The sequence below is a fragment of the Pelobates fuscus genome, chromosome 6, assembly GCF_036172605.1.
Source record: "Pelobates fuscus isolate aPelFus1 chromosome 6, aPelFus1.pri, whole genome shotgun sequence".
Lineage (NCBI taxonomy): Eukaryota > Metazoa > Chordata > Amphibia > Anura > Pelobatidae > Pelobates > Pelobates fuscus.
In genome coordinates, this window is record NC_086322.1 from 88,264,782 (window position 1) to 88,290,838 (window position 26,057).

The 26,057-nt window shown below is 45.7% G+C and overlaps 6 protein-coding genes across 6 annotated transcripts; 4 read left to right on the plus strand and 2 right to left on the minus strand.

Annotated features, from left to right (window-relative positions):
- Positions 1 to 1,622: 1,622 nt before the first annotated feature.
- Positions 1,623 to 20,093, minus strand: LOC134566068 (uncharacterized). The gene is made up of 3 exons (XM_063425778.1): positions 19,691 to 20,093; positions 19,005 to 19,066; positions 1,623 to 2,042 (listed from the first exon to the last, which is right to left on the minus strand). The coding sequence occupies exons 1-3, from the start codon at positions 20,091 to 20,093 to the stop codon at positions 1,623 to 1,625; spliced, it is 885 nt and encodes a 294-aa protein (XP_063281848.1).
- Positions 2,759 to 3,070, plus strand: LOC134614305 (histone H4). The gene has a single exon (XM_063457954.1). It carries the CDS (start codon positions 2,759 to 2,761, stop codon positions 3,068 to 3,070), a length of 312 nt encoding a protein of 103 aa, XP_063314024.1.
- LOC134614304 (histone H2A type 2-B) lies at positions 5,779 to 6,171 on the plus strand. Its single transcript, XM_063457953.1, has one exon. The coding sequence runs from the start codon at positions 5,779 to 5,781 to the stop codon at positions 6,169 to 6,171; it is 393 nt and encodes a 130-aa protein (XP_063314023.1).
- Positions 20,094 to 20,818: 725 nt separating the features above from the next.
- Positions 20,819 to 21,130, plus strand: LOC134614308 (histone H4). Its single transcript, XM_063457958.1, has one exon. The coding sequence runs from the start codon at positions 20,819 to 20,821 to the stop codon at positions 21,128 to 21,130; it is 312 nt and encodes a 103-aa protein (XP_063314028.1).
- A 1,277-nt stretch (positions 21,131 to 22,407) lies between these two features.
- LOC134614307 (histone H2B 1.1) lies at positions 22,408 to 22,788 on the minus strand. Its single transcript, XM_063457956.1, has one exon. It carries the CDS (start codon positions 22,786 to 22,788, stop codon positions 22,408 to 22,410), a length of 381 nt encoding a protein of 126 aa, XP_063314026.1.
- A 300-nt stretch (positions 22,789 to 23,088) lies between these two features.
- On the plus strand, positions 23,089 to 23,481 carry LOC134614306 (histone H2A type 2-B). The gene has a single exon (XM_063457955.1). The coding sequence runs from the start codon at positions 23,089 to 23,091 to the stop codon at positions 23,479 to 23,481; it is 393 nt and encodes a 130-aa protein (XP_063314025.1).
- Positions 23,482 to 26,057: the final 2,576 nt, after the last annotated feature.

The following is a 26,057-nucleotide window of genomic DNA, read 5'->3' on the forward strand; positions in this document are numbered from 1 at the left end:
CATGTGGCATAGAGAGGGCCTACCCTGTCACTCCCATTCTGTCTTATGCTTTACTGGTCACCGAGAGGCTGACACCCCGCCACAACGTTCAGTGGCCACGAAATCCCCTCGCGTCAACGCATAGATAGAGTCTCTCATTTACCTGGCTTTCTACGGTCTTCTTAGACCCCGTGAACTTACCACTACTACCATAACCAACCTACAATAATGCCTCAGGAGGTCTCACCTAGTTAATTTGGGAGACTATTATGTACTTACACTTCCTCACACTCGAACTACACATACTCTGTTCATACCACAACCACTACAGAACCTAGACATATTTTTCATACTATGTCCATGTAAGTCATGCTCTTCCTGTTGTTGATTGTAATAAATTCTAGTCTGTATCTTTTTGGCCCTCTTTATTTACAGGCCTACTGCTACGTCGGTTCCGGCACACCTCAACCAACTTTTCCTCTTCTTACACATTGCTCTCCTTACACTCTTGCCTCTGCCTTTTTATGCCCCTACCACAAATGTGAAGGCTTGGCCTGCAGTTGTGGGATGGGCATGGTCCCCTATTTAAGCTCACTACTCACCTCCACCTGTCCCGTTCGTTTCTTAGTGTTGCTTGACCCCACCCTCCTCTCCCTTTTATACTTTTCTCTATTCATTACTTGGTAGGCCCTCTTTATTTACAGGTCTACTGCTACGTTCCCCGCACACCTCAACCGACTTTTCCTCTTCTTACACATTGCTACACAGTCATACTCTCCTTACACTCTTGCCTGGGCCTTTTTATGCCCCTACCACAAGTATAAAACGAACAAGGGAACGTTGGAAAGTATAATACTGAAACTTAAATAAAATAAATAAAAAAATTTAAAAAAATATATACAAAATTAGGTTTCTAATAAACATGTTTTCCTGGTAGGATAATCAAAATCAAATACACATTCACCTTATCAGTGGCTGGAATGGCACACAGTAACATAGTATCAAATTGTAACAAGTATGCCATGCCTTCAAAAACAAAAGAAACAAAGGATCTATTAAAGCATATGCCGACAAATCTTTTAAAGATTTTCCCGTGTGGTTTTCAAAATGAACGTAGGAAGTTGGAAAGCAGAATACTGAAATTGACATTGAAAATAAAAAAATAAAAAGCGATTTAGGTTCTTATAAACTTGGTAAGATTCTTCGTTTTTTCCTGCTTTCATTATTTATACATTTTCTGATGCACATTTAAACAGCTACGAATCTCTCAAAAATGTTAGGATTCTGACTGAAACTGGGAATTGGGGTGGGTGGAGAGAGAGAAAATGATTATCTAGCTCCAAGGAGAAAAAAAAAAAAGCAATATACATATATAAATCATAGAAAATGGGATGAATGGTTCTGTTTTTAGGTATAATTATTTCCAAGTGCTTGTATTATTGTTAATGTACTTTATTATGCCTCACAGCAGGACCTGTTTGCTAGTAAAGTGCAGGAGATTAGCCAATAGAAATAAAGAACATAGTCCTGGATAATAAAGGGTGCGGGAGGAAGGGATTGACAAGCTCGTTTGGTTGAAGACATAGTGGCTCTGAAAAGAGCCTTTGGTTGGAGAAATGAAGAGATTGGTCAGGAGAATGGCATTAAGCGCGCTCTCCTCTAATCCTGCGAGCCAGCTGGATGTCTTTGGGCATGATGGTCACTCTCTTGGCGTGGATGGCACACAGGTTGGTATCCTCGAAGAGGCCAACCAGGTAAGCCTCGCTAGCCTCTTGCAAGGCCATGACAGCAGAGCTCTGGAAGCGCAGGTCGGTTTTGAAGTCCTGGGCGATCTCACGGACCAGGCGCTGGAAGGGCAGTTTGCGGATCAGCAGCTCAGTGGATTTCTGATAGCGACGGATTTCCCGAAGAGCTACCGTGCCAGGGCGGTAACGGTGAGGTTTCTTGACACCACCGGTAGCGGGAGCGCTTTTCCTGGCAGCCTTGGTGGCCAGCTGCTTCCTGGGAGCCTTCCCTCCGGTGGATTTACGGGCTGTCTGCTTAGTACGGGCCATTCTGTCAAACTGAGCGTCTCACCTACCACAAAGTTATCAGGAGCTATGGCTAGAAAGCCGCGAGCCCGAGTTCTTTATAGATGAAAGATGGATATGATTGGACACAATGTACCACGCCCCTAACTCTGATAGGAGAGAGACGCTGCCACTTGGAGACAAAAGTGTAGATTGAAATACTGAGCACAACGCATGCTCTTTCAATGTTACACTGCCATCTAGTGGCCATGTATAGGTACTGCGTTAATTGATTAATTACATAATTCGATCCAGAACTAAGAGATACTATGTGTAATACATACAATCAGTGTAAAAATTAAAAGATTATAATTATGTCTTTAGCTAAATAATTTATCGAGACATATTTACTTTTAATCTCTTTACCTGCATTCCGTGCTATTACAGGATTTGTCTATTATGTATGAAGCAAAGGGAAGGAAAATGAAACATTTTATCAGTAAATGCAGTCTGCACTGAATACTTGCCGGAGCTGCAAATTCGAATACGGTAGAAACCTTTCCCGCTGGCGTTTTTTTTTCTCTAGTTCAAAAATGACTATTCAGCAAATCACCGCAAAGCACAACCTCCTGCATCAGCCAATCAACGACAAGAGCCGCCCAGTGACGGTTTGATTTGTCTATCAGTTCCCCACTCGGTCGTCTCAAGAGACATATAAGAGAAGGCAGCCGTGTTGGGAGCATTCATTGTTCCACTTGTCTCAGCTCAGAATGTCTGGTCGCGGTAAAGGAGGGAAAGGGCTCGGTAAAGGTGGTGCCAAGCGGCACAGGAAGGTGCTCCGTGATAACATCCAGGGGATCACTAAACCGGCTATCCGCCGTTTGGCTCGCAGAGGAGGTGTCAAGCGAATCTCCGGCCTCATTTACGAGGAGACTCGAGGAGTGCTGAAAGTCTTCCTGGAGAACGTTATCCGCGATGCCGTCACATACACCGAGCACGCCAAGAGGAAGACGGTCACCGCCATGGACGTGGTGTACGCGCTGAAACGCCAGGGCCGCACTCTCTACGGTTTCGGAGGTTAAACGTTTCGGCTGATGTTCGATAATTCATTCAAACCAAAGGCTCTTTTCAGAGCCGCCCACTCCTTCCCTCATAAGGCTATAATTCCACCAGGATGGCTCGGCTGTCTCAATGCTCCCTACAACATATTGGAGAACGAGAAATTACAGAGTAGCCTTCCGGTAACACAAACTCCAATGTGTTTCCTATCCATATAATGTTGCCTTATGTTTCCCCGAATATCCTGCTTCGTTTTCTGTTTGAATGCAATGCTCTCATAAAACATGAAATAAGGGCATTGGAGGCTGAGAGGGTTAAAGTCTTCCTTGTTAGTAAGACTAGAATCCTCTCTGCACTAAACTGCAGTCAGTATGTGATCTAAAACGGCCGGAGAGAAAAGCTGCTGTGATCGAAGCAGCCATTCCCGCTTTTTATATGGAAAACATGCTGCATACTGACTTTATACACCTCGAAACAGACCTAAAACTAGACATTCTATACTGTGATAATTATAGTTTGAGGAATCATTAGAATTCTCTAAGCATCACAGTCCATACAAATTATATGGCAGTCGTTTCCACCTGAGTATGAAAGGGTTAAACTATATGCATTTTATCATCACAAAATACTGCTTAATGAAACTGCAATCAGTATGTGGCCAGGAAATGGCGGGAGAGGAAAGTGGAAGAACAAAAAGCTGCTGTGACAGAGCCAGCAGGGGGACTATATCGTGCAGGATTTAAACTTCGCCATTTTGTAACCGACTTTCCCGCTTTAAAAACGCCATGCAGAGAACGCTGAATGTATAAATTTGGTAATAAATACATTATAAGAGGGAAACAGACCCACCAAACTCCTAATTTTAATTTATAAAGTATTCATTGAGATTGATATTGCTGGTTTGATCCATGATATGTATTAAACAAAAAGTAACCATTGCAAACTGTATACACGAGATGGCAGCATTGTATAATTTGTGAGAGAGGAGTGTGAATGGAAACACGTTTCATGTGTAAGCTAGATTGATACATTATAATAGTTTCAGGCTGTTGTATCTTTTAGTATACTTTATAACCAGCAGAATAAATGTTACACTATAGGTTCTGCCATTGAGAGTGTTTTACAATTTATTTTAGCTTGAAGAAGATTTCAAAATTGAAATAGTGTAACGCGACAATCGATTACTTTTTACATTTCGCACATAGAGAATACTCTCGTAATATAGTCACAGCTCTCTCGTGGATTGTGTGGGTGGCTCTTAGAAGAGCCTTTGTGTTATTAGAGTTTGGGTGACGGGTCTTTACTTGGCGCTGGTGTACTTGGTCACTGCCTTGGTTTGGCCAGCTCTCCGGGCAGTAAGAGCCGTACAGCGGTCTGGATCTCCCGGGAGGTGATGGTGGAGCGCTTGTTATAGTGAGCCAGACGGGAGGCTTCCCCTGCGATGCGCTCGAAGATATCATTGACAAAGGAGTTCATAGAAACATAGAAACATAGAATGTGACGGCAGATAAGAACCATTCGGCCCATCTAGTCTGCCCAGTTTTCTAAATACTTTCATTAGTCCCTGGCCTTATCTTATAGTTAGGATAGCCTTATGCCTATCCCACGCATGCTTAAACTCCTTTACTGTGTTAACCTCTACCACTTCAGCTGGAAGGCTATTCCATGCATCCACTACCCTCTCAGTAAAGTAATACTTCCTGATATTATTTTTAAACCTTTGTCCCTCTAATTTAAGACTATGTCCTCTTGTTGTGGTAGTTTTTCTTCTTTTAAATATAGTCTCCTCCTTTACTGTGTTGATTCCCTTTATGTATTTAAATGTTTCTATCATATCCCCCCTGTCTCGTCTTTCCTCCATGCTATACATGTTAAGATCCTTTAACCTTTCCTGGTAAGTTTTATCCTGCAATCCATGAACCAGTTTAGTAGCCCTTCTTTGAACTCTCTCTAAGGTATCAATATCCTTCTGAAGATAGGGTCTCCAGTACTGTGTACAGTACTCCAAGTGAGGTCTCACCAGTGTTCTGTACAATGGCATGAGCACTTCCCTCTTTCTACTGCTAATACCTCTCCCTATACAACCAAGCATTCTGCTAGCATTTCCTGCTGCTCTATTACATTGTCTGCCTACCTTTAAGTCATCAGAAATAATCACCCCTAAATCCCTTTCCTCAGATGTTGAGGTTAGGACTCTATCAAATATTCTGTACTCTGCCCTTGGGTTTTTACGTCCAAGATGCATGATCCCCATGGCCTTGGAGGAGATACCGGTGTCGGGGTGGACCTGTTTCAGCACCTTGTACACGTAGATGGCATAGCTCTCCTTCCTGCTCTTTCTGCGCTTCTTCCCATCCTTCTTCTGGGTCTTGGTCACGGCTTTTTTAGAGCCCTTCTTGGGTGCGGGAGCGGACTTGGCTGGTTCAGGCATGATGATCAGAGAAATCTTACGAAATTTCCAACAGAATAAGGAACACGTTCCCCAGCTGCTCTATATATAGAAGCCCTGGCAGTAAAGCCTGACCTGTGTGCATTTTCTATTGGTTCGTTCAGTAAGAGCATTGAGCATGGAACGCGGTAACCTACAGCGATTGGTTACTTTCTGAGTCGGACGCTGATTGGTGGCTTTAAAATGCAACCAATTAGATTAGAGCTCGCGGTATCTGAGATGGTATAAATAGCCGTGCAGGGGGCGCCAAGGTCTAGACGATAATTCGATTTCGTTTTGAAAATGTCAGGAAGAGGCAAACAGGGCGGCAAAGTCAGGGCTAAAGCCAAGACCCGATCATCCAGAGCAGGTCTGCAGTTCCCAGTCGGCCGTGTCCACAGGCTGCTCAGAAAGGGCAATTATGCCGAGCGGGTTGGAGCCGGAGCTCCGGTCTATCTGGCTGCAGTGCTGGAGTATCTGACCGCCGAGATCCTGGAACTGGCTGGGAATGCAGCCCGAGACAACAAGAAGACCCGCATCATCCCCCGCCATCTGCAGCTCGCTGTGCGCAACGACGAGGAGCTCAACAAACTGCTCGGAGGGGTCACCATAGCCCAGGGTGGGGTATTGCCCAATATCCAGGCTGTTTTACTGCCCAAGAAAACCGACAGCCACAAGCCAGCCAAGAGCAAGTAACTCCACTGTCCCTCAGCTCCCAAACGTACACAAAGGCTCTTTTAAGAGCCACCCACAATCCCCAGAAAGAGCTCACACTGATATATGACTGTATGGAGGTGATCACTGTCTTGCTACATTCTTATACGGTTATTCACTACAGTGACACGTCAAAGGGAATTTAGTATTTAAGGGTCTAATACCTCTTTTTTACAGTCTCTGTAATTCGGCTAACGAACTAAGTGATGCTTTTCAAATTTCTATTAAAACACACCTAGCGGACTTTCCCTTTCTAACCATTGCTATTACTACTTGTTATACACTGGGGAGTCTTTAGTGAAACACAAGAAATCGATCAAAAGCGGATTAATAGTTAAGTCACTATTGTGAACAATAGGAAAGTGCTGCATATCATTATAAGGTGGAAGGAAGTAAAGACTCCAATCCATCCCGATTTTCACACATCGGTAGATTCAATTAAACTTGAGATCTTTTGGGGTTTTTTTGCCTCAATTTTATAATTCAGGTTTTAGTGAATGAGCATGCCTCTCTTTCTACTGGTAATGCAAAAGAGGGCGGCAAATTCCAATTTCAAGTGACTTCCAATCATGCCACAAAAAAAAAAAAATCTCAACTCCAAAGCCAGTCAGATTTCTCCTAGGTGGGATTTAGTCACACCATATGGCCATGTGGGGGTCCTCTCCTGCTTCAAAATAAGCCAGTATGCCATACGGTGTAACTAAATTCCGTATTGCCAAGATAGGTCTAAGTAAGTAGTATTGTAAGATTTCATGCTGTATTTTGGGATGTGCTCTCCTTCACATGTACAAACCTTTTGGAAATGTATTACTGTTCTGCTTTAATTGTACTACGTTGTTTATTTTGTTTTCCATATTTCTAAACACTAAAAATATAGATGAACCAAAAACCCTCTCCCCTCCCCCTTTAAAAAAAAATAAATAAATATATATTTATTCTTGATGTGGTATCATTCAAGTAAGACACATAAAGTCATAGCTTTCCCATATTTTGTAAATTCTAGTAGGCTTAAATTTGTATACTTTCATATCACTAGAAATGAGGCAAATCTAATCAACATGAGGTTGAGGGTCAATCATCAAAGCCTGGGCCTCCTCCCTATTTTCTTCTCCCTTGCACAGTGGGTCAGCTAACTGCCTCCATCCACACATCAGGACATGCATGCACACATTCACACGGCAAGGGATTTTATATACCACTCGAGATAATATTCTCAAAGCCAAGCGACTTTTTCTAAAAATGGTTTTCACTGAGACCTCATTGTGGGGCTGGACTATTCACGGTCCACAGACCCAACCCATGGGCAGCCTAGATTTCCTTTAAAACAGCCTTCTGTCCTCTAGGTAAGCCCACTGGTGCAAAATGGTAGAGGAGGGGTAGTCTCAATTAGGGTCACTACAGGCCACCTTTCCCACACCTGGCTTACACACAGGTTCCCTCGCCCACAGGCCATCATTCCCAGCTATTTAAATACCCTCCCTCTCACAGGAAAAGTACAACATTAACTTTCACAAGGTAAGTACAAAAGAAAAAATGCATTACTGTAAAACCAAAAATAAAAGCAGGTTGTGTCAAATAGACAGTGTGTCTGGGAAAACAAACAGCCCCAATGCAACCCATATGCCAGGCCGGGTGGTTTATAGAGGGTCTTGGCTCTTCTCCTCACCACCTCGTCTCAGACTGATTACGGCTTTGGGTGGATCTACATTCACCCTCGATAGTCGTAGAGGCGTCAATTGAAGGGTGCAAGTGACTCTCCAGCCGACAGTGTTGACACAGAATCTCCTTGAGGCACCCACCACCAGAGTACCTGCATCTTCGCCACTCCATCAGGACGGAGAATGGCAAATCATCAAATATTTTATTTATTTTTTAAATTCTTTATTTTTGTTGAGGCATGTGATTATGGGGGTACAGAAAAAAGAGAGGGAGACGTTCAAGAGTTGTACAGGATGGGGTCGTCATAACATATTGACAAAGTCTCCTATGATTATCAACCTCATTTTATATATATATAGTAACATGCTGTGGCTAAATACTGTTATCTCTTGCTTTAATACTGTAATCTCTCGCATTGATACTGTTTCCTCTCGCTTTAATATTGTTATCTCTCGCTTTAATACTGTTATCTCTCGCCTTAATACGGTTATCTCTCGCTTTAATACGGTTATCTCTCGCTTTAATACGGTTGTCTTCTCGACTTAATACTGTCAACGTATAGTAGCTTACATGCAAGGCTGTACTCGGTTGGGACAGGTTAATTATTAAACGTTAGGTTACATGCTAGACAGACATATTATATAATAAAGACCACTGACTACCAATTGTATTGTAGTCAAGGATAGCTATAACAAAATGAGGGTATGTTAGGCTAGGTGATATACAGTGCTCTGCATTAATGTTAGGTACACACAAATATATGTATATTAACAGCCGCATAGTTACTCTTTCAGGAGATGGAATTACCCTTGTGAGTACACTTTTGATGGGCAGTCAGTGGTCGCCTGCCAAGGGACCCCCCTAAATATATCTCGAAGCATTTAAATAAAAGGGGATATAAGGACTGCTATGGTAGTTATAGTCCCGATGTGTGTCATGTTCGTATGGTGGCAGTCCCTGTATGGGCGATCCAGACGAGTGTCTGTCTTAGGCGGGAAAAGAGTCCCTGTTGCCGTGCCGATCATCGTGTACAGTATGGTGGCTGTAGGTGGTTAATCCGCGTTCGTTGGCCCGCATGCAGTGTGGAAGGTAAGGTTAAGTTGTTGTCCCTCTGTAGTGAGGCTAGTGGGGTATGAGGATGTGCTCGCCTGTTCCTGCTTGGCGTCCTTCGGCAGTCCGTCCTTGAGAAGTCAGAAGGGAGGGTGCCTCAGTCAGCCCTCGGGCATGGATAGCTGGGCATGCAGTCTCCGCCATTTTAAAGGTGGACTCTGCGCTCTGTGGTCTCTTGTGAAGGTGCCGCTTCTAGCCGGTGCTGCCCGCAAGTTTATTCTGTGCAGGGGGAGCGGTGTGGGTCGCTTCTGAGCCTCACTGCCGGTTTTGGTGCCAGCATCCTTGGTCTCCGCCATCTTGCACGCTGCGCTTTGGTGCTGGATCCAGGCGGCCCTGCTGCTGCTCCCGGGATGGTCGGGGCATGCGGGGGTGGGGACCGGGATCACCCCCCCGGTCCATGGGGGGGGGGGAACGGGGCCACAGCTCCACGGGTCTGGCTCCTGTCTGAGCACCGATGAGCAGGATAGCGGGGCAGCGACCGTCTGCCCCACTCACCGCCGGAGTAGGCCTCGTTGATGCCAGTGAGGATTCATCCCCCAGGGGACTGAAACCGGTCGGGCCAGCCTCACCCTGGGTCCGGTACTCTCCACCCGATGTGTTTCACTGATTTTTGTCAACTTTTTATGCCAAAATAAACTGATTGCTTGTTCTTCCGTTGTAAATTTCGGGAGCTGGTCTGACATGCGACCATCTCGCTCGGCGGCCTGGCCCTGCCCCCATCATCAAATATTTTAATATGAAAGTCCTCCATATCAACAGTGGAGTGGGCATCTGGGCCCACTGTTTCTTGTGCCCCTCAGGACCAGATATTTTTATGTCGATGTTGTGCTTCCAGTGATGGTACTGTGCGGTTAAGCCTCTGGACCTGTTGGGAGATCTTATCGTTTGTGTATGGGTCACAGTCAGTAGTCCCTCTCGTTCCTCCTCTCGGTATTTAACGTCGCTAATGAGTCGATTCAGGCTGCCTATTTCAGTTTGCTTTCTGCTAGGTCTGCTTTCCTAACCGCTTGTAGATCCTACAGGAGCTTTTCAATGTTCCCTTTAGCGGAGGGTGATGTGGCGGTATACCCTCTCGAGAATGGGTTACTACCGCCTGTGGTCGCCCCTTCCTAGTTGTGCCCAGTCCTAGAGTGATTATAGCTGCAAACCAGTGATTATAGTATTTTGCAGGAAGGCAAGCGTGGTATCACCCAAACACTAGTCGAGACTTAGGGAAGGGTAAACAAGAACTGTTTATTGTAGGAAAGATACAAAGTATTTATGCACAGGCATCGCTGTGTCTGGGAGATAATGGTATCTCCCGGACACAGGAAGCCGAACACACAAAAAACCCAAAACTCACCCAATACAGTAACACAACCCCATGCCATACATCACCAAATAGCTCCTGGTCCCAGCTATAATCCCTGCAAATAGCGGGGCGATCGGATGTACAGAGCCAGAGAAATCATCATATAAAGTCTGGGCTTAACACTCTGTACATTCTCACAAATAGTTCCACTTGGTTTAGGCCTGTAGAGTCAAACTACACGCCTAAACCATGCAGCAACCAATCAGCACTCACAGAGGGGAGGAGTTACAAGCTAAGCCCTTGAGGGCTCGCCGACCAATCGTGATAAATGGCGCAAACAAGTTTGAATGGCAGCTCCTTCTCCTATTGGTTGGCATGGATTTCCCAACCCAAGGTAAGCTTACCCCCAAGGGTACAATTCAGCTCCCATGGAGTTATGAAAAAAATATTGTGCAATAGCGGAATTGACTTCCGCATGGCTGATTCAGGGCAGTTGCCCGATGTGCATGACATAATGGAAGTCAAATTGAGACAGAAATGTTCCATCTAGTGATTTGCTGCCGCATTCACGGCTTGCCAACTACTCGCGATGTAGCCCCGCTTTCTAGTCGCATGTCTCTGCACCCTCATCAAGTGGCTCTGCTGCTCCTTCACAATGTCACTGTCCCATTGTCCACACTGTCACTGTCCCACACTGTCAGACTACTCCCTCTCCCACAATATAACTGCCCCAAGTTGTCACACTGCCCCCTCCATCACATTGTCACTGTCCCATTGCCCACAGTGTCACTGTCCCACTGCCCCACACTGTTAGACTACTCCCTCCCCCACAATGTCACTTACCCAAGCTGTCACACTGCCGCCTCCAAACACACACTGTCCCCTCCACCACAATGTCACAGGCCCCAAGCTGTCGCACTGCCAACTCCCAACATACACTGTCACGCTGCCCCCTCCACCACAATGTCACTGCCGCAAGCTGTCACACTGCCACTCCCAACACACACTGTCCCCTACACCACAATGTCACTGCCCCACTCCTACAATGTCATTGTCCCACACTGTCACACTGCCTCACACTGTCATTGCCCCACACTATCAGACTACTCCCTCCCCCACAATGGCACTGCCCCAAGTTGTCACACTACCCCCTCACACACACTGTCACACTACACCCTCCACATACTGTCACTGCCTCCCTCGGCCCCACACCCCACTACCTCAACCCTATAACCCCCAGCCCTCCACACAGCACCCCATGGCTACCACAGTAGAGCCACATCGCACCAACCCTCGCTGTTTACCCTTGTAAACAGCCCAGGCATTACAGGAACAACTGCCCCCAGCAAATCCGGATGGAGTGGAACTGACCCCCATCTAACCAGCCCTGAGCCGGAGCCCACTGTGAAGAGGGAAACCGTTACGGGGGTGGTCCAGGCGCAACCCAGGAAATTTGGCCAGTGCTTCATGAGATGGCCCCGGTACAAGCTGTGGAGGACAGCCATGCCGAGCATAGGCAAGTTGTCAAAATAAATGGCAAGGAGGCTCAGGGGCTAAGAGACACGAGGGGCACTCTGACCCTAGTACAGCCGCACCAGGTTAGCACCACGGCAAATACCGGCCGGACTGTGGCTGGTAGAGTCGCCGGCGGAGCCATCAATACACAGAGGTCGGCATCATGCAAGACTTACCGGCAGAGGTGTGAATACATACACACACACACACACACACACAGATTTCTGAATGCACACAGGCGTTGCTGAATGCACACAGGCTGATTTATACACGTACACACAGACTGCTGAGTCCATACACACACACACAGACATACAGACTGCTGAGTACAGACACAGACTGCTGAGTCCATATACACACACAGACTGCTGAGTCCATACACAGACACACACACACACAGACTGCTGAGTCCATACACAGACACACACACACACACATACTGCTGATTCCATACACACACACAGACTGCTGAGTCCATACACACACACACAGACATACAGACTGCTGAGTCCATACACACACACACAGACATACAGACTGCTGAGTACAGACACAGACTGCTGAGTCCATATACACACACAGACTGCTGAGTCCATACACAGACACACACACACAGACTGCTGAGTCCATACACAGACACACACACACACACACACATACTGCTGATTCCATACACACACACAGACTGCTGAGTCCACACACACACACACACATACACAGACTGCTGAGTCCATACACCCACAGACTGCTGAATCCATACACACGCACAGACTGCTGAGTCCATACACCCACAGACACACAGGCTGCTGAGTCCATACACAGGCAGAGACTGCTGAGTCCATAAACACACACACACACACACACAGATTGTTGAGTCTTTACACACATACAGACTGCTGAGTTCATACACACACACAGACTGCTGAGTCCATACACACACACACAAACACACACACACAGACTGCTGAGTCCTTACACACACACAGACTGCTGAGTAGGACTGCCATCAGAAATTTTAGGGCCCCTGACACAGATCAAGATCTGGGCCCCCGGGGCCAGCACCAAGTCCGCCCACAAGGATGAAGTGTGTGTGTATAGTGGATGTAGAATGTGTGTCATGGATGCAGTGTGTATAGTGGATGTAGAATGTGTGTAGTGGATGCGGTATTTGTGTCATGGATGCAGTGTGTATAGTGGATGCAGTATGTGTGTCATGGATGCAGTGTGTATAGTGGATGCAGATTGTACATTTAGTGTAATGTATGTAATGTTTGTATGCATGCATTAGATGCAGAGTGTGTGTGTAGTGAATGTAGGTGTGTATAGTGAATGCAGAGTGTGTGTTTTTGTAGTGGATGTAGTGTGTATAGTGAATGTAGTGTGTATAGTGAATGTAGTGTGTTTGTAGTGAGTGCAAAGTGTGTTTAGTAAATGTAAAATGCAACTAGTGAGTGCAACGTGTGTATAGTGAATGCAGTGTGTGTGTGTTTGTGTGTAGTGCAAAGTGTGTTTAATGAATGTAGTGTGTGTGTGTGTGTAGTACCGAGCGTGTTTAGTAAATGTAGTGTGTAGTGAGTGAAATGTGTGTGTATAGTGAATGTAGTGTGTGTGTGTGTAGTGCAAAGTGTGCTTAGTGAATGTAGTGCAAAGTGTGTTTAGTGAATGTAGTGTGTGTGTAGGGCAGAGTGTGTTTAGTGAATGTAGTGTGAGTATGTGTAGTGCAGAATGTGTTTAGTGAATGTAGTGTGTGTAGTGCAAAATGTGTATAGTGAATGTAGTGTGTGTGTGTAGAGCAAAATGTGTATAGTGAATGTAGTGTGTAGCGCAAAGTGTGTTTAGTGAATGTAGTGTGTGTGTAGTGCACAGTGTGTTTAGTAAATGTAGTGTTTGTAGTGAGTGCAGAGTGTGTTTAGTGAATGTAGTGTATGTGTAGTGCAGAGTATGTTTAGTGAATGTAGTGTGTGTGTGTGTGTGTAGTGCAGAGTGTGTTTAGTGAATGTAGTGTGTGTGTAGTGCAGAGTGTGTTTAGTGAACCTAGTATGTGTGTGTGTGTAGTATTTTTTTTATTTGTGTGTGTATATTTCAATTTTATTCCCCCCTCCCTGGTTCTTACCATGCCAGGGAGGGGGGAGATCGCATTCCCTGTTGGTCCAGTGGCATGGTGGAGGGTGCCAGCCGCGGTACATTGAAGAGGGGGCCCAGCAACACACACTGTCTTCCTTTCCAGCTCCCCTCTGACTAACTCTCGCGAGACAGGCCTGCGTGCTGTGCGCTCTGGCGGCCGCAGGAAAGTTAGACAGAGAGCAGCTGGAAAGGAGGACAGAGTGTGCTGCTTTGCCCCCCTCTGCAATGTACAGGTAGCAGGGCGCCCTCTGTGCACGTATATATAGCGAAAATCGCTAGATATATATATGTGCACATAATGAATGTGGGGCTCGGGCCCCCCAGGACCGCCGGGCCCATGACAACCGTTATGGTTGTCATGCCCTGATGGCGGCCCTGCTGCTGAGTCCAAACACACACACACACACACACACACAGACTGCTGAGTCCAAACACACACACAGACTGCTGAGTCCATACACACATACACACACACACAGACTGATGAGTCCATACACATTCTGCTGAGTCCATACACACACACACACACACACACACACACAGACGGCTGAGTCCATACACACACACACACACAGACTGCTGAGTCCATACACACACACACACACACACACACACAGACTGCTGAGTCCATATACACACACACACGCACACACACAGACTGCTGAGTCCATATACACATACACACACACACAGACTGATGAGTCCATACACAGACTGCTGAGTCCATACACACATACACACACACACAGACTGATGAGTCCATACACAGACTGCTGAGTCCATACACACACACACACACACACACACAGACTGCTGAGTCCATACACACACACACACAGACTGCTGAGTCCATACACACACACACACACACACACACACAGACTGCTGAGTCTATACACACACACACAGACTGCTGAGTCCATACACACACACACACACACACAGACTGCTGAGTCCATACACAGACACACACACACACACACACACACACAGACGGCTGAGTCCATACACACGCACACACAGACTGCTGAGTCCATACACACACACACACACACACACACACAGACTGATGAGTCCATACACACACAGACTGCTGAGTCCATACACACACACACAGACTGATGAGTCCATACACACACAGACTGCTGAGTCCATACACACACACACACACACACACAGAGACTGCTGAGTCCATACACACACACACACGCACACACACAGACTGCTGAGTCCATATACACACGCACACACACAGACTGCTGAGTCCATACACACACACACACAGACTGCTGAGCCCACACACACACACACACACAGACTGCTGAGTCCATACACACACACACAAGCTTCCTCACTAGCAGAGACACACACACACCTGAGCACATCAAGCCTACCTGTTGCTGGGGGTCAGACACTCAGACATCTTCTGGCCTTTGCAGAGCAGCAGCATGGGCTGCTGCTTAACGGCAGGGGCGGGGCTTATTTTCGGGAAGTGGGGCTTCATTTGGGGCGCGGCCTGTGCCGGGGAGCCTGTCAGTGCTCCCTCCGGCCACAGACAGCCCCCAGCACCGCTCCAGCTCCTCTCTCCTGCATACCCTCGGGCTGTCACACACTGTTACAGCCCGAGGGAATCGAATTTAAACACATGGACAGCAGGTTGCTGGCATTTGAGGGGGCCCAAGGGGGGGCACAGCATGATGTAGGGGGGGGGCATGCCCACCCCCAGCGACACCACTGTAGCCTGTTGCGGCTAAGGCTTTCTTCAGCGCGGCCAGTGACACACCTCCGAAACTCAAGAAGTATGAACGCAGTCACTGAGTGCTATATCCACATGATCCCACTTGCTTGCCCGCATGGCTTTCACGTTCCCCTGTGGGGCATCGCCCTACCTGCTCCTAAAGGAGCCATAATCACTAGCCGGGGAAGCTGGCCAGGCATGAGGCTCCTGGATCCTCCCTGGACAGTGATTATGGCTCCTTCAGGAGCAGGTAGGGCGTTCCCCTGCAGGGGAACCTGAAAACTATGCAGGCATTCAAGTGGTCACATGTGGGTATGGCGCCCTTTCTACCCATTTGCCGGCGAAACACCTCCCCTCCCTGAGTGCCAATTGGTGCAAATTGGTTCATGGCCTTTCTCCTGATTGGCCATCACGTGGTTGAGATGCAAAGTTTGAATCCACCGGACAAAATCAAGTGATTCTGTGGAGCTATTTTCGGGTATGTACAGAGTCTCAAGCCCAGACTTTGTACGATGATTTCTCGGGCTCTGCACATCCGATAGCTCCGCTATTTGCAGGGATCATAGCTGAGACCAGGCGCTATTGTATGGCATGTAGGGTTGTGTTACTGTACAGTGTGTATTTTTGTGGTTTTGGTGTGTTCGGCTTCCTGTGTCTTGAGATACCATTATCTCCGAGAGACAGCGACGCTTGGGCGGGCTTATGTTTTCATGTTGCTAGGGGTCTGTGCATAAAGACTGTGTATCTTGCCTGAAATAAACAGGGTTTTTTTCGCCCTTCACTAGGTCTCGAATAGTGTTTGGGTGATACCACGATTGCCCTTCTGCAAGCGGCTATAATCACTGGCTAGCAGCTCTAATCCCTCTAGGGCTGGGCACAACATGGAAGGAGCGACCACAGGCAGTAGTAACCCATCCTCGAGAGTATACCGCTACACCACTCTCAACAACATTCAGACGTCTATGAGGCAGGTGTTTGTTAATACCCCAAAAGAGGCGTTTTTTGACGGGGTTTGTCAGCAACGGGGCCGTGCCACCGGCTGCTTTTGGTCTTCAAGCTCCTGAAATATTGTGCAATCACCTTCGTTATTATTATTGTTAAGGGTTCCTAGGCTATTGTCGCCGTTCTGTACAATGGCATGGGCAGTTCCCTCTTTCTACTGCCAATACCTCTCCCTATACAACCAAACATTCTGCAAGCACTCCCTGCTGCTCTATAGCATTGTCTTCCTACCTTTGAGTCATCAGAAATAATCTTATGTCCAAGATGCATTATCTTGCCCTTATCCACATTCAATGTCAGTTGCCACAACTTTGACCATTTTTCTAGTTTACCTATACCATTTGCCATTTTGCTTATCCCTCCTGGAACATTAACCCTGTTACATATCTTAGTAGTGTCAGCAAAAAGATATATCTTCTGCAATATCACTAATAAAAATATTAAAGAGAATGGGTCCAGGTACAGATCCCTGAGGTACCCAACTGGTGACAAGCCCATGCTCGAATATACTCCATTAACTACAACCCTCTGTTGCCTGTCACTCAGCCACTGCCTTGCCCATTCAACAATATTGGAATCCAAACTTCAAGATTTCAGTTTATGGACAAGCCTTCTATGTGCAACAGTGTCAAAATCCTTACTGAAATCTAGGTAAGCAATGTCTACTGCACCACCCTGATCTATTCATTTAGTAACCCAATACACGTTCTATTTCCTAGTTCCCTCTGTACGGCCTGACCACCTGGTTTCTGACGTGCTTACTCCACACTCCAGGTACGGTCTGCCTTACGTTGCTGCCTCATACCTCCCCTACGTTTTTGTTACATGTTTTCCCCAGGTACGTCCTGTCTCGCACTTCGCCCCCCACCTAGTCTAGATGTGGCTGGCTGTCAGAGTCTTAGGTGTCCAATAGAGGTTATCTCCCCCTGGCTTTCTTAGCCTTAGGTTAGTGGTCCCGCGACGCCAACACCCATCCTCATACTCGGAGGTACTACGCCCCTCGGGCCAAATCATAGTTAGTTGCCTCGCATGTGGCATAGAGAGGGCCTACCCTGTCACTCCCATTCTGTCTTATGCTTTACTGGTCACCGAGAGGCTGACACCCCGCCACAACGTTCAGTGGCCACGAAATCCCCTCGCGTCAACGCATAGATAGAGTCTCTCAAGCCGCTTGGCATCTAGCAGGGCCTCACCTGTCACCAACTTAGTTTTAATTGTTTCGCCGCCTTGCGGCACTAGCAAGCTGGCCAGCTCACACTGGTCCTACACTTACTCTGGTCCTTTTTCTTGCTCTGATTTCTCGCTTCTTTCTTTTAGCATGGATCAAGTACCGGAAGGTGGCGAACACTTGTTACTGCCCGACACTCCGGCCAGGTCTGGTACTCCATCTCGCAGGGGAGATTCTGCCACGCCTGCCTCCTTCGGTTCCTGGTTGATTCTTCACCTCATGACAGATTTTCGGAAATGTCAGCTCCCGTTCCCTGCATACACTAGGAAGACCGAACTGTTCTCCATTTTAGATGCTGGACCTTTCTGATGTTTTCACTCCGACCATGTAAGTAAACTCCCATTTACCTGGCTTTCTACGGTCTTCTTAGACCCCGTGAACTTACCACTACTACCATAACCAACCTACAATAATGCCTCAGGAGGTCTCACCTAGTTAATTTGGGAGACTATTATGTACTTACACTTCCTCACACTCGAACTACACATACTCTGTTCATACCACAACCACTACAGAACCTAGACATATTTTTCATACTATGTCCATGTAAGTCATGCTCTTCCTGTTGTTGATTGTAATAAATTCTAGTCTGTATCTTTTTGGCCCTCTTTATTTACAGGCCTACTGCTACGTCGGTTCCGGCACACCTCAACCAACTTTTCCTCTTCTTACACATTGCTCTCCTTACACTCTTGCCTCTGCCTTTTTATGCCCCTACCACAAATGTGAAGGCTTGGCCTGCAGTTGTGGGATGGGCATGGTCCCCTATTTAAGCTCACTACTCACCTCCACCTGTCCCGTTCGTTTCTTAGTGTTGCTTGACCCCACCCTCCTCTCCCTTTTATACTTTTCTCTATTCATTACTTGGTAGGCCCTCTTTATTTACAGGTCTACTGCTACGTTCCCCGCACACCTCAACCGACTTTTCCTCTTCTTACACATTGCTACACAGTCATACTCTCCTTACACTCTTGCCTGGGCCTTTTTATGCCCCTACCACAAGTATAAAACGAACAAGGGAACGTTGGAAAGTATAATACTGAAACTTAAATAAAATAAATAAAAAAATTTAAAAAAATATATACAAAATTAGGTTTCTAATAAACATGTTTTCCTGGTAGGATAATCAAAATCAAATACACATTCACCTTATCAGTGGCTGGAATGGCACACAGTAACATAGTATCAAATTGTAACAAGTATGCCATACCTTCAAAAACAAAAGAAACAAAGGATCTATTAAAGCATATGCCGACAAATCTTTTAAAGATTTTCCCGTGTGGTTTTCAAAATGAACGTAGGAAGTTGGAAAGCAGAATACTGAAATTGACATTGAAAATAAAAAAATAAAAAGCGATTTAGGTTCTTATAAACTTGGTAAGATTCTTCGTTTTTTCCTGCTTTCATTATTTATACATTTTCTGATGCACATTTAAACAGCTACGAATCTCTCAAAAATGTTAGGATTCTGACTGAAACTGGGAATTGGGGTGGGTGGAGAGAGAGAAAATGATTATCTAGCTCCAAGGAGAAAAAAAAAAAGCAATATACATATATAAATCATAGAAAATGGGATGAATGGTTCTGTTTTTAGGTATAATTATTTCCAAGTGTTTGTATTATTGTTAATGTACTTTATTATGCCTCACAGCAGGACCTGTTTGCTAGTAAAGTGCAGGAGATTAGCCAATAGAAATAAAGAACATAGTCCTGGATAATAAAGGGTGCGGGAGGAAGGGATTGACAAGCTCGTTTGGTTGAAGACATAGTGGCTCTGAAAAGAGCCTTTGGTTGGAGAAATGAAGAGATTGGTCAGGAGAATGGCATTAAGCGCGCTCTCCTCTAATCCTGCGAGCCAGCTGGATGTCTTTGGGCATGATGGTCACTCTCTTGGCGTGGATGGCACACAGGTTGGTATCCTCGAAGAGGCCAACCAGGTAAGCCTCGCTAGCCTCTTGCAAGGCCATGACAGCAGAGCTCTGGAAGCGCAGGTCGGTTTTGAAGTCCTGGGCGATCTCACGGACCAGGCGCTGGAAGGGCAGTTTGCGGATCAGCAGCTCAGTGGATTTCTGATAGCGACGGATTTCCCGAAGAGCTACCGTGCCAGGGCGGTAACGGTGAGGTTTCTTGACACCACCGGTAGCGGGAGCGCTTTTCCTGGCAGCCTTGGTGGCCAGCTGCTTCCTGGGAGCCTTCCCTCCGGTGGATTTACGGGCTGTCTGCTTAGTACGGGCCATTCTGTCAAACTGAGCGTCTCACCTACCACAAGGTTATCAGGAGCTATGGCTAGAAAGCCGCGAGCCCGAGTTCTTTATAGATGAAAGATGGATATGATTGGACACAATGTACCACGCCCCTAACTCTGATAGGAGAGAGACGCTGCCACTTGGAGACAAAAGTGTAGATTGAAATACTGAGCACAACGCATGCTCTTTCAATGTTACACTGCCATCTAGTGGCCATGTATAGGTACTGCGTTTATTGATTAATTACATAATTCGATCCAGAACTAAGAGATACTATGTGTAATACATACAATCAGTGTAAAAATTAAAAGATTATAATTATGTCTTTAGCTAAATAATTTATCGAGACATATTTACTTTTAATCTCTTTACCTGCATTCCGTGCTATTACAGGATTTGTCTATTATGTATGAAGCAAAGGGAAGGAAAATGAAACATTTTATCAGTAAATGCAGTCTGCACTGAATACTTGCCGGAGCTGCAAATTCGAATACGGTAGAAACCTTTCCCGCTGGCGTTTTTTTTTCTCTAGTTCAAAAATGACTATTCAGCAAATCACCGCAAAGCACAACCTCCTGCATCAGCCAATCAACGACAAGAGCCGCCCAGTGACGGTTTGATTTGTCTATCAGTTCCCCACTCGGTCGTCTCAAGAGACATATAAGAGAAGGCAGCCGTGTTGGGAGCATTCATTGTTCCACTTGTCTCAGCTCAGAATGTCTGGTCGCGGTAAAGGAGGGAAAGGGCTCGGTAAAGGTGGTGCCAAGCGGCACAGGAAGGTGCTCCGTGATAACATCCAGGGGATCACTAAACCGGCTATCCGCCGTTTGGCTCGCAGAGGAGGTGTCAAGCGAATCTCCGGCCTCATTTACGAGGAGACTCGAGGAGTGCTGAAAGTCTTCCTGGAGAACGTTATCCGCGATGCCGTCACATACACCGAGCACGCCAAGAGGAAGACGGTCACCGCCATGGACGTGGTGTACGCGCTGAAACGCCAGGGCCGCACTCTCTACGGTTTCGGAGGTTAAACGTTTCGGCTGATGTTCGATAATTCATTCAAACCAAAGGCTCTTTTCAGAGCCGCCCACTCCTTCCCTCATAAGGCTATAATTCCACCAGGATGGCTCGGCTGTCTCAATGCTCCCTACAACATATTGGAGAACGAGAAATTACAGAGTAGCCTTCCGGTAACACAAACTCCAATGTGTTTCCTATCCATATAATGTTGCCTTATGTTTCCCCGAATATCCTGCTTCGTTTTCTGTTTGAATGCAATGCTCTCATAAAACATGAAATAAGGGCATTGGAGGCTGAGAGGGTTAAAGTCTTCCTTGTTAGTAAGACTAGAATCCTCTCTGCACTAAACTGCAGTCAGTATGTGATCTAAAACGGCCGGAGAGAAAAGCTGCTGTGATCGAAGCAGCCATTCCCGCTTTTTATATGGAAAACATGCTGCATACTGACTTTATACACCTCGAAACAGACCTAAAACTAGACATTCTATACTGTGATAATTATAGTTTGAGGAATCATTAGAATTCTCTAAGCATCACAGTCCATACAAATTATATGGCAGTCGTTTCCACCTGAGTATGAAAGGGTTAAACTATATGCATTTTATCATCACAAAATACTGCTTAATGAAACTGCAATCAGTATGTGGCCAGGAAATGGCGGGAGAGGAAAGTGGAAGAACAAAAAGCTGCTGTGACAGAGCCAGCAGGGGGACTATATCGTGCAGGATTTAAACTTCGCCATTTTGTAACCGACTTTCCCGCTTTAAAAACGCCATGCAGAGAACGCTGAATGTATAAATTTGGTAATGAATACATTATAAGAGGGAAACAGACCCACCAAACTCCTAATTTTAATTTATAAAGTATTCATTGAGATTGATATTGCTGGTTTGATCCATGATATGTATTAAACAAAAAGTAACCATTGCAATCTGTATACACGAGATGGCAGCATTGTATAATTTGTGAGAGAGGAGTGTGAATGGAAACACGTTTCATGTGTAAGCTAGATTGATACATTATAATAGTTTCAGGCTGTTGTATCTTTTAGTATACTTTATAACCAGCAGAATAAATGTTACACTATAGGTTCTGCCATTGAGAGTGTTTTACAATTTATTTTAGCTTGAAGAAGATTTCAAAATTGAAATAGTGTAACGCGACAATCGATTACTTTTTACATTTCGCACATAGAGAATACTCTCGTAATATAGTCACAGCTCTCTCGTGGATTGTGTGGGTGGCTCTTAGAAGAGCCTTTGTGTTATTAGAGTTTGGGTGACGGGTCTTTACTTGGCGCTGGTGTACTTGGTCACTGCCTTGGTGCCCTCAGACACGGCGTGTTTGGCCAGCTCTCCGGGCAGTAAGAGCCGTACAGCGGTCTGGATCTCCCGGGAGGTGATGGTGGAGCGCTTGTTATAGTGAGCCAGACGGGAGGCTTCCCCTGCGATGCGCTCGAAGATATCATTGACAAAGGAGTTCATGATCCCCATGGCCTTGGAGGAGATACCGGTGTCGGGGTGGACCTGTTTCAGCACCTTGTACACGTAGATGGCATAGCTCTCCTTCCTGCTCTTTCTGCGCTTCTTCCCATCCTTCTTCTGGGTCTTGGTCACGGCTTTTTTAGAGCCCTTCTTGGGTGCGGGAGCGGACTTGGCTGGTTCAGGCATGATGATCAGAGAAATCTTACGAAATTTCCAACAGAATAAAGAACACGTTCCCCAGCTGCTCTATATATAGAAGCCCTGGCAGTAAAGCCTGACCTGTGTGCATTTTCTATTGGTTCGTTCAGTAAGAGCATTGAGCATGGAACGCGGTAACCTACAGCGATTGGTTACTTTCTGAGTCGGACGCTGATTGGTGGCTTTAAAATGCAACCAATTAGATTAGAGCTCGCGGTATCTGAGATGGTATAAATAGCCGTGCAGGGGGCGCCAAGGTCTAGACGATAATTCGATTTCGTTTTGAAAATGTCAGGAAGAGGCAAACAGGGCGGCAAAGTCAGGGCTAAAGCCAAGACCCGATCATCCAGAGCAGGTCTGCAGTTCCCAGTCGGCCGTGTCCACAGGCTGCTCAGAAAGGGCAATTATGCCGAGCGGGTTGGAGCCGGAGCTCCGGTCTATCTGGCTGCAGTGCTGGAGTATCTGACCGCCGAGATCCTGGAACTGGCTGGGAATGCAGCCCGAGACAACAAGAAGACCCGCATCATCCCCCGCCATCTGCAGCTCGCTGTGCGCAACGACGAGGAGCTCAACAAACTGCTCGGAGGGGTCACCATAGCCCAGGGTGGGGTATTGCCCAATATCCAGGCTGTTTTACTGCCCAAGAAAACCGACAGCCACAAGCCAGCCAAGAGCAAGTAACTCCACTGTCCCTCAGCTCCCAAACTTACACAAAGGCTCTTTTAAGAGCCACCCACAATCCCCAGAAAGAGCTCACACTGATATATGACTGTATGGAGGTGATCACTGTCTTGCTACATTCTTATACGGTTATTCACTACAGTGACACGTCAAAGGGAATTTAGTATTTAAGGGTCTAATACCTCTTTTTTACAGTCTCTGTAATTCGGCTAACGAACTAAGTGATGCTTTTCAAATTTCCATTAAAACACACCTAGCGGACTTTCCCTTTCTAACCATTGCTATTACTACTTGTTATACACTGGGGAGTCTTTAGTGAAACACACGAAATCGATCAAAAGCGGATTAATAGTTAAGTCACTATTGTGAACAATAGGAAAGTGCTGCATATCATTATAAGGTGGAAGGAAGTAAAGACTCCAATCCATCCCGATTTTCACACATCGGTAGATTCAATTAAACTTGAGATCTTTTGGGGTTTTTTTGCCTCAATTTTATAATTCAGGTTTTAGTGAATGAGCATGCCTCTCTTTCTACTGGTAATGCAAAAGAGGGCGGCAAATTCCAATTTCAAGTGACTTCCAATCATGCCACAAAAAAAAAAATCTCAACTCCAAAGCCAGTCAGATTTCTCCTAGGTGGGATTTAGTCACACCATATGGCCATGTGGGGGTCCTCTCCTGCTTCAAAATAAGCCAGTATGCCATACGGTGTAACTAAATTCCGTATTGCCAAGATAGGTCTAAGTAAGTAGTATTGTAAGATTTCATGCTGTATTTTGGGATGTGCTCTCCTTCACATGTACAAACCTTTTGGAAATGTATTACTGTTCTGCTTTAATTGTACTACGTTGTTTATTTTGTTTTCCATATTTCTAAACACTAAAAATATAGATGAACCAAAAACCCTCTCCCCTCCCCCTTTAAAAAAAAATAAATAAATATATATTTATTCTTGATGTGGTATCATTCAAGTAAGACACATAAAGTCATAGCTTTCCCATATTTTGTAAATTCTAGTAGGCTTAAATTTGTATACTTTCATATCACTAGAAATGAGGCAAATCTAATCAACATGAGGTTGAGGGTCAATCATCAAAGCCTGGGCCTCCTCCCTATTTTCTTCTCCCTTGCACAGTGGGTCAGCTAACTGCCTCCATCCACACATCAGGACATGCATGCACACATTCACACGGCAAGGGATTTTATATACCACTCGAGATAATATTCTCAAAGCCAAGCGACTTTTTCTAAAAATGGTTTTCACTGAGACCTCATTGTGGGGCTGGACTATTCACGGTCCACAGACCCAACCCATGGGCAGCCTAGATTTCCTTTAAAACAGCCTTCTGTCCTCTAGGTAAGCCCACTGGTGCAAAATGGTAGAGGAGGGGTAGTCTCAATTAGGGTCACTACAGGCCACCTTTCCCACACCTGGCTTACACACAGGTTCCCTCGCCCACAGGCCATCATTCCCAGCTATTTAAATACCCTCCCTCTCACAGGAAAAGTACAACATTAACTTTCACAAGGTAAGTACAAAAGAAAAAATGCATTACTGTAAAACCAAAAATAAAAGCAGGTTGTGTCAAATAGACAGTGTGTCTGGGAAAACAAACAGCCCCAATGCAACCCATATGCCAGGCCGGGTGGTTTATAGAGGGTCTTGGCTCTTCTCCTCACCACCTCGTCTCAGACTGATTACGGCTTTGGGTGGATCTACATTCACCCTCGATAGTCGTAGAGGCGTCAATTGAAGGGTGCAAGTGACTCTCCAGCCGACAGTGTTGACACAGAATCTCCTTGAGGCACCCACCACCAGAGTACCTGCATCTTCGCCACTCCATCAGGACGGAGAATGGCAAATCATCAAATATTTTATTTATTTTTTAAATTCTTTATTTTTGTTGAGGCATGTGATTATGGGGGTACAGAAAAAAGAGAGGGAGACGTTCAAGAGTTGTACAGGATGGGGTCGTCATAACATATTGACAAAGTCTCCTATGATTATCAACCTCATTTTATATATATATAGTAACATGCTGTGGCTAAATACTGTTATCTCTTGCTTTAATACTGTAATCTCTCGCATTGATACTGTTTCCTCTCGCTTTAATATTGTTATCTCTCGCTTTAATACTGTTATCTCTCGCCTTAATACGGTTATCTCTCGCTTTAATACGGTTATCTCTCGCTTTAATACGGTTGTCTTCTCGACTTAATACTGTCAACGTATAGTAGCTTACATGCAAGGCTGTACTCGGTTGGGACAGGTTAATTATTAAACGTTAGGTTACATGCTAGACAGACATATTATATAATAAAGACCACTGACTACCAATTGTATTGTAGTCAAGGATAGCTATAACAAAATGAGGGTATGTTAGGCTAGGTGATATACAGTGCTCTGCATTAATGTTAGGTACACACAAATATATGTATATTAACAGCCGCATAGTTACTCTTTCAGGAGATGGAATTACCCTTGTGAGTACACTTTTGATGGGCAGTCAGTGGTCGCCTGCCAAGGGACCCCCCTAAATATATCTCGAAGCATTTAAATAAAAGGGGATATAA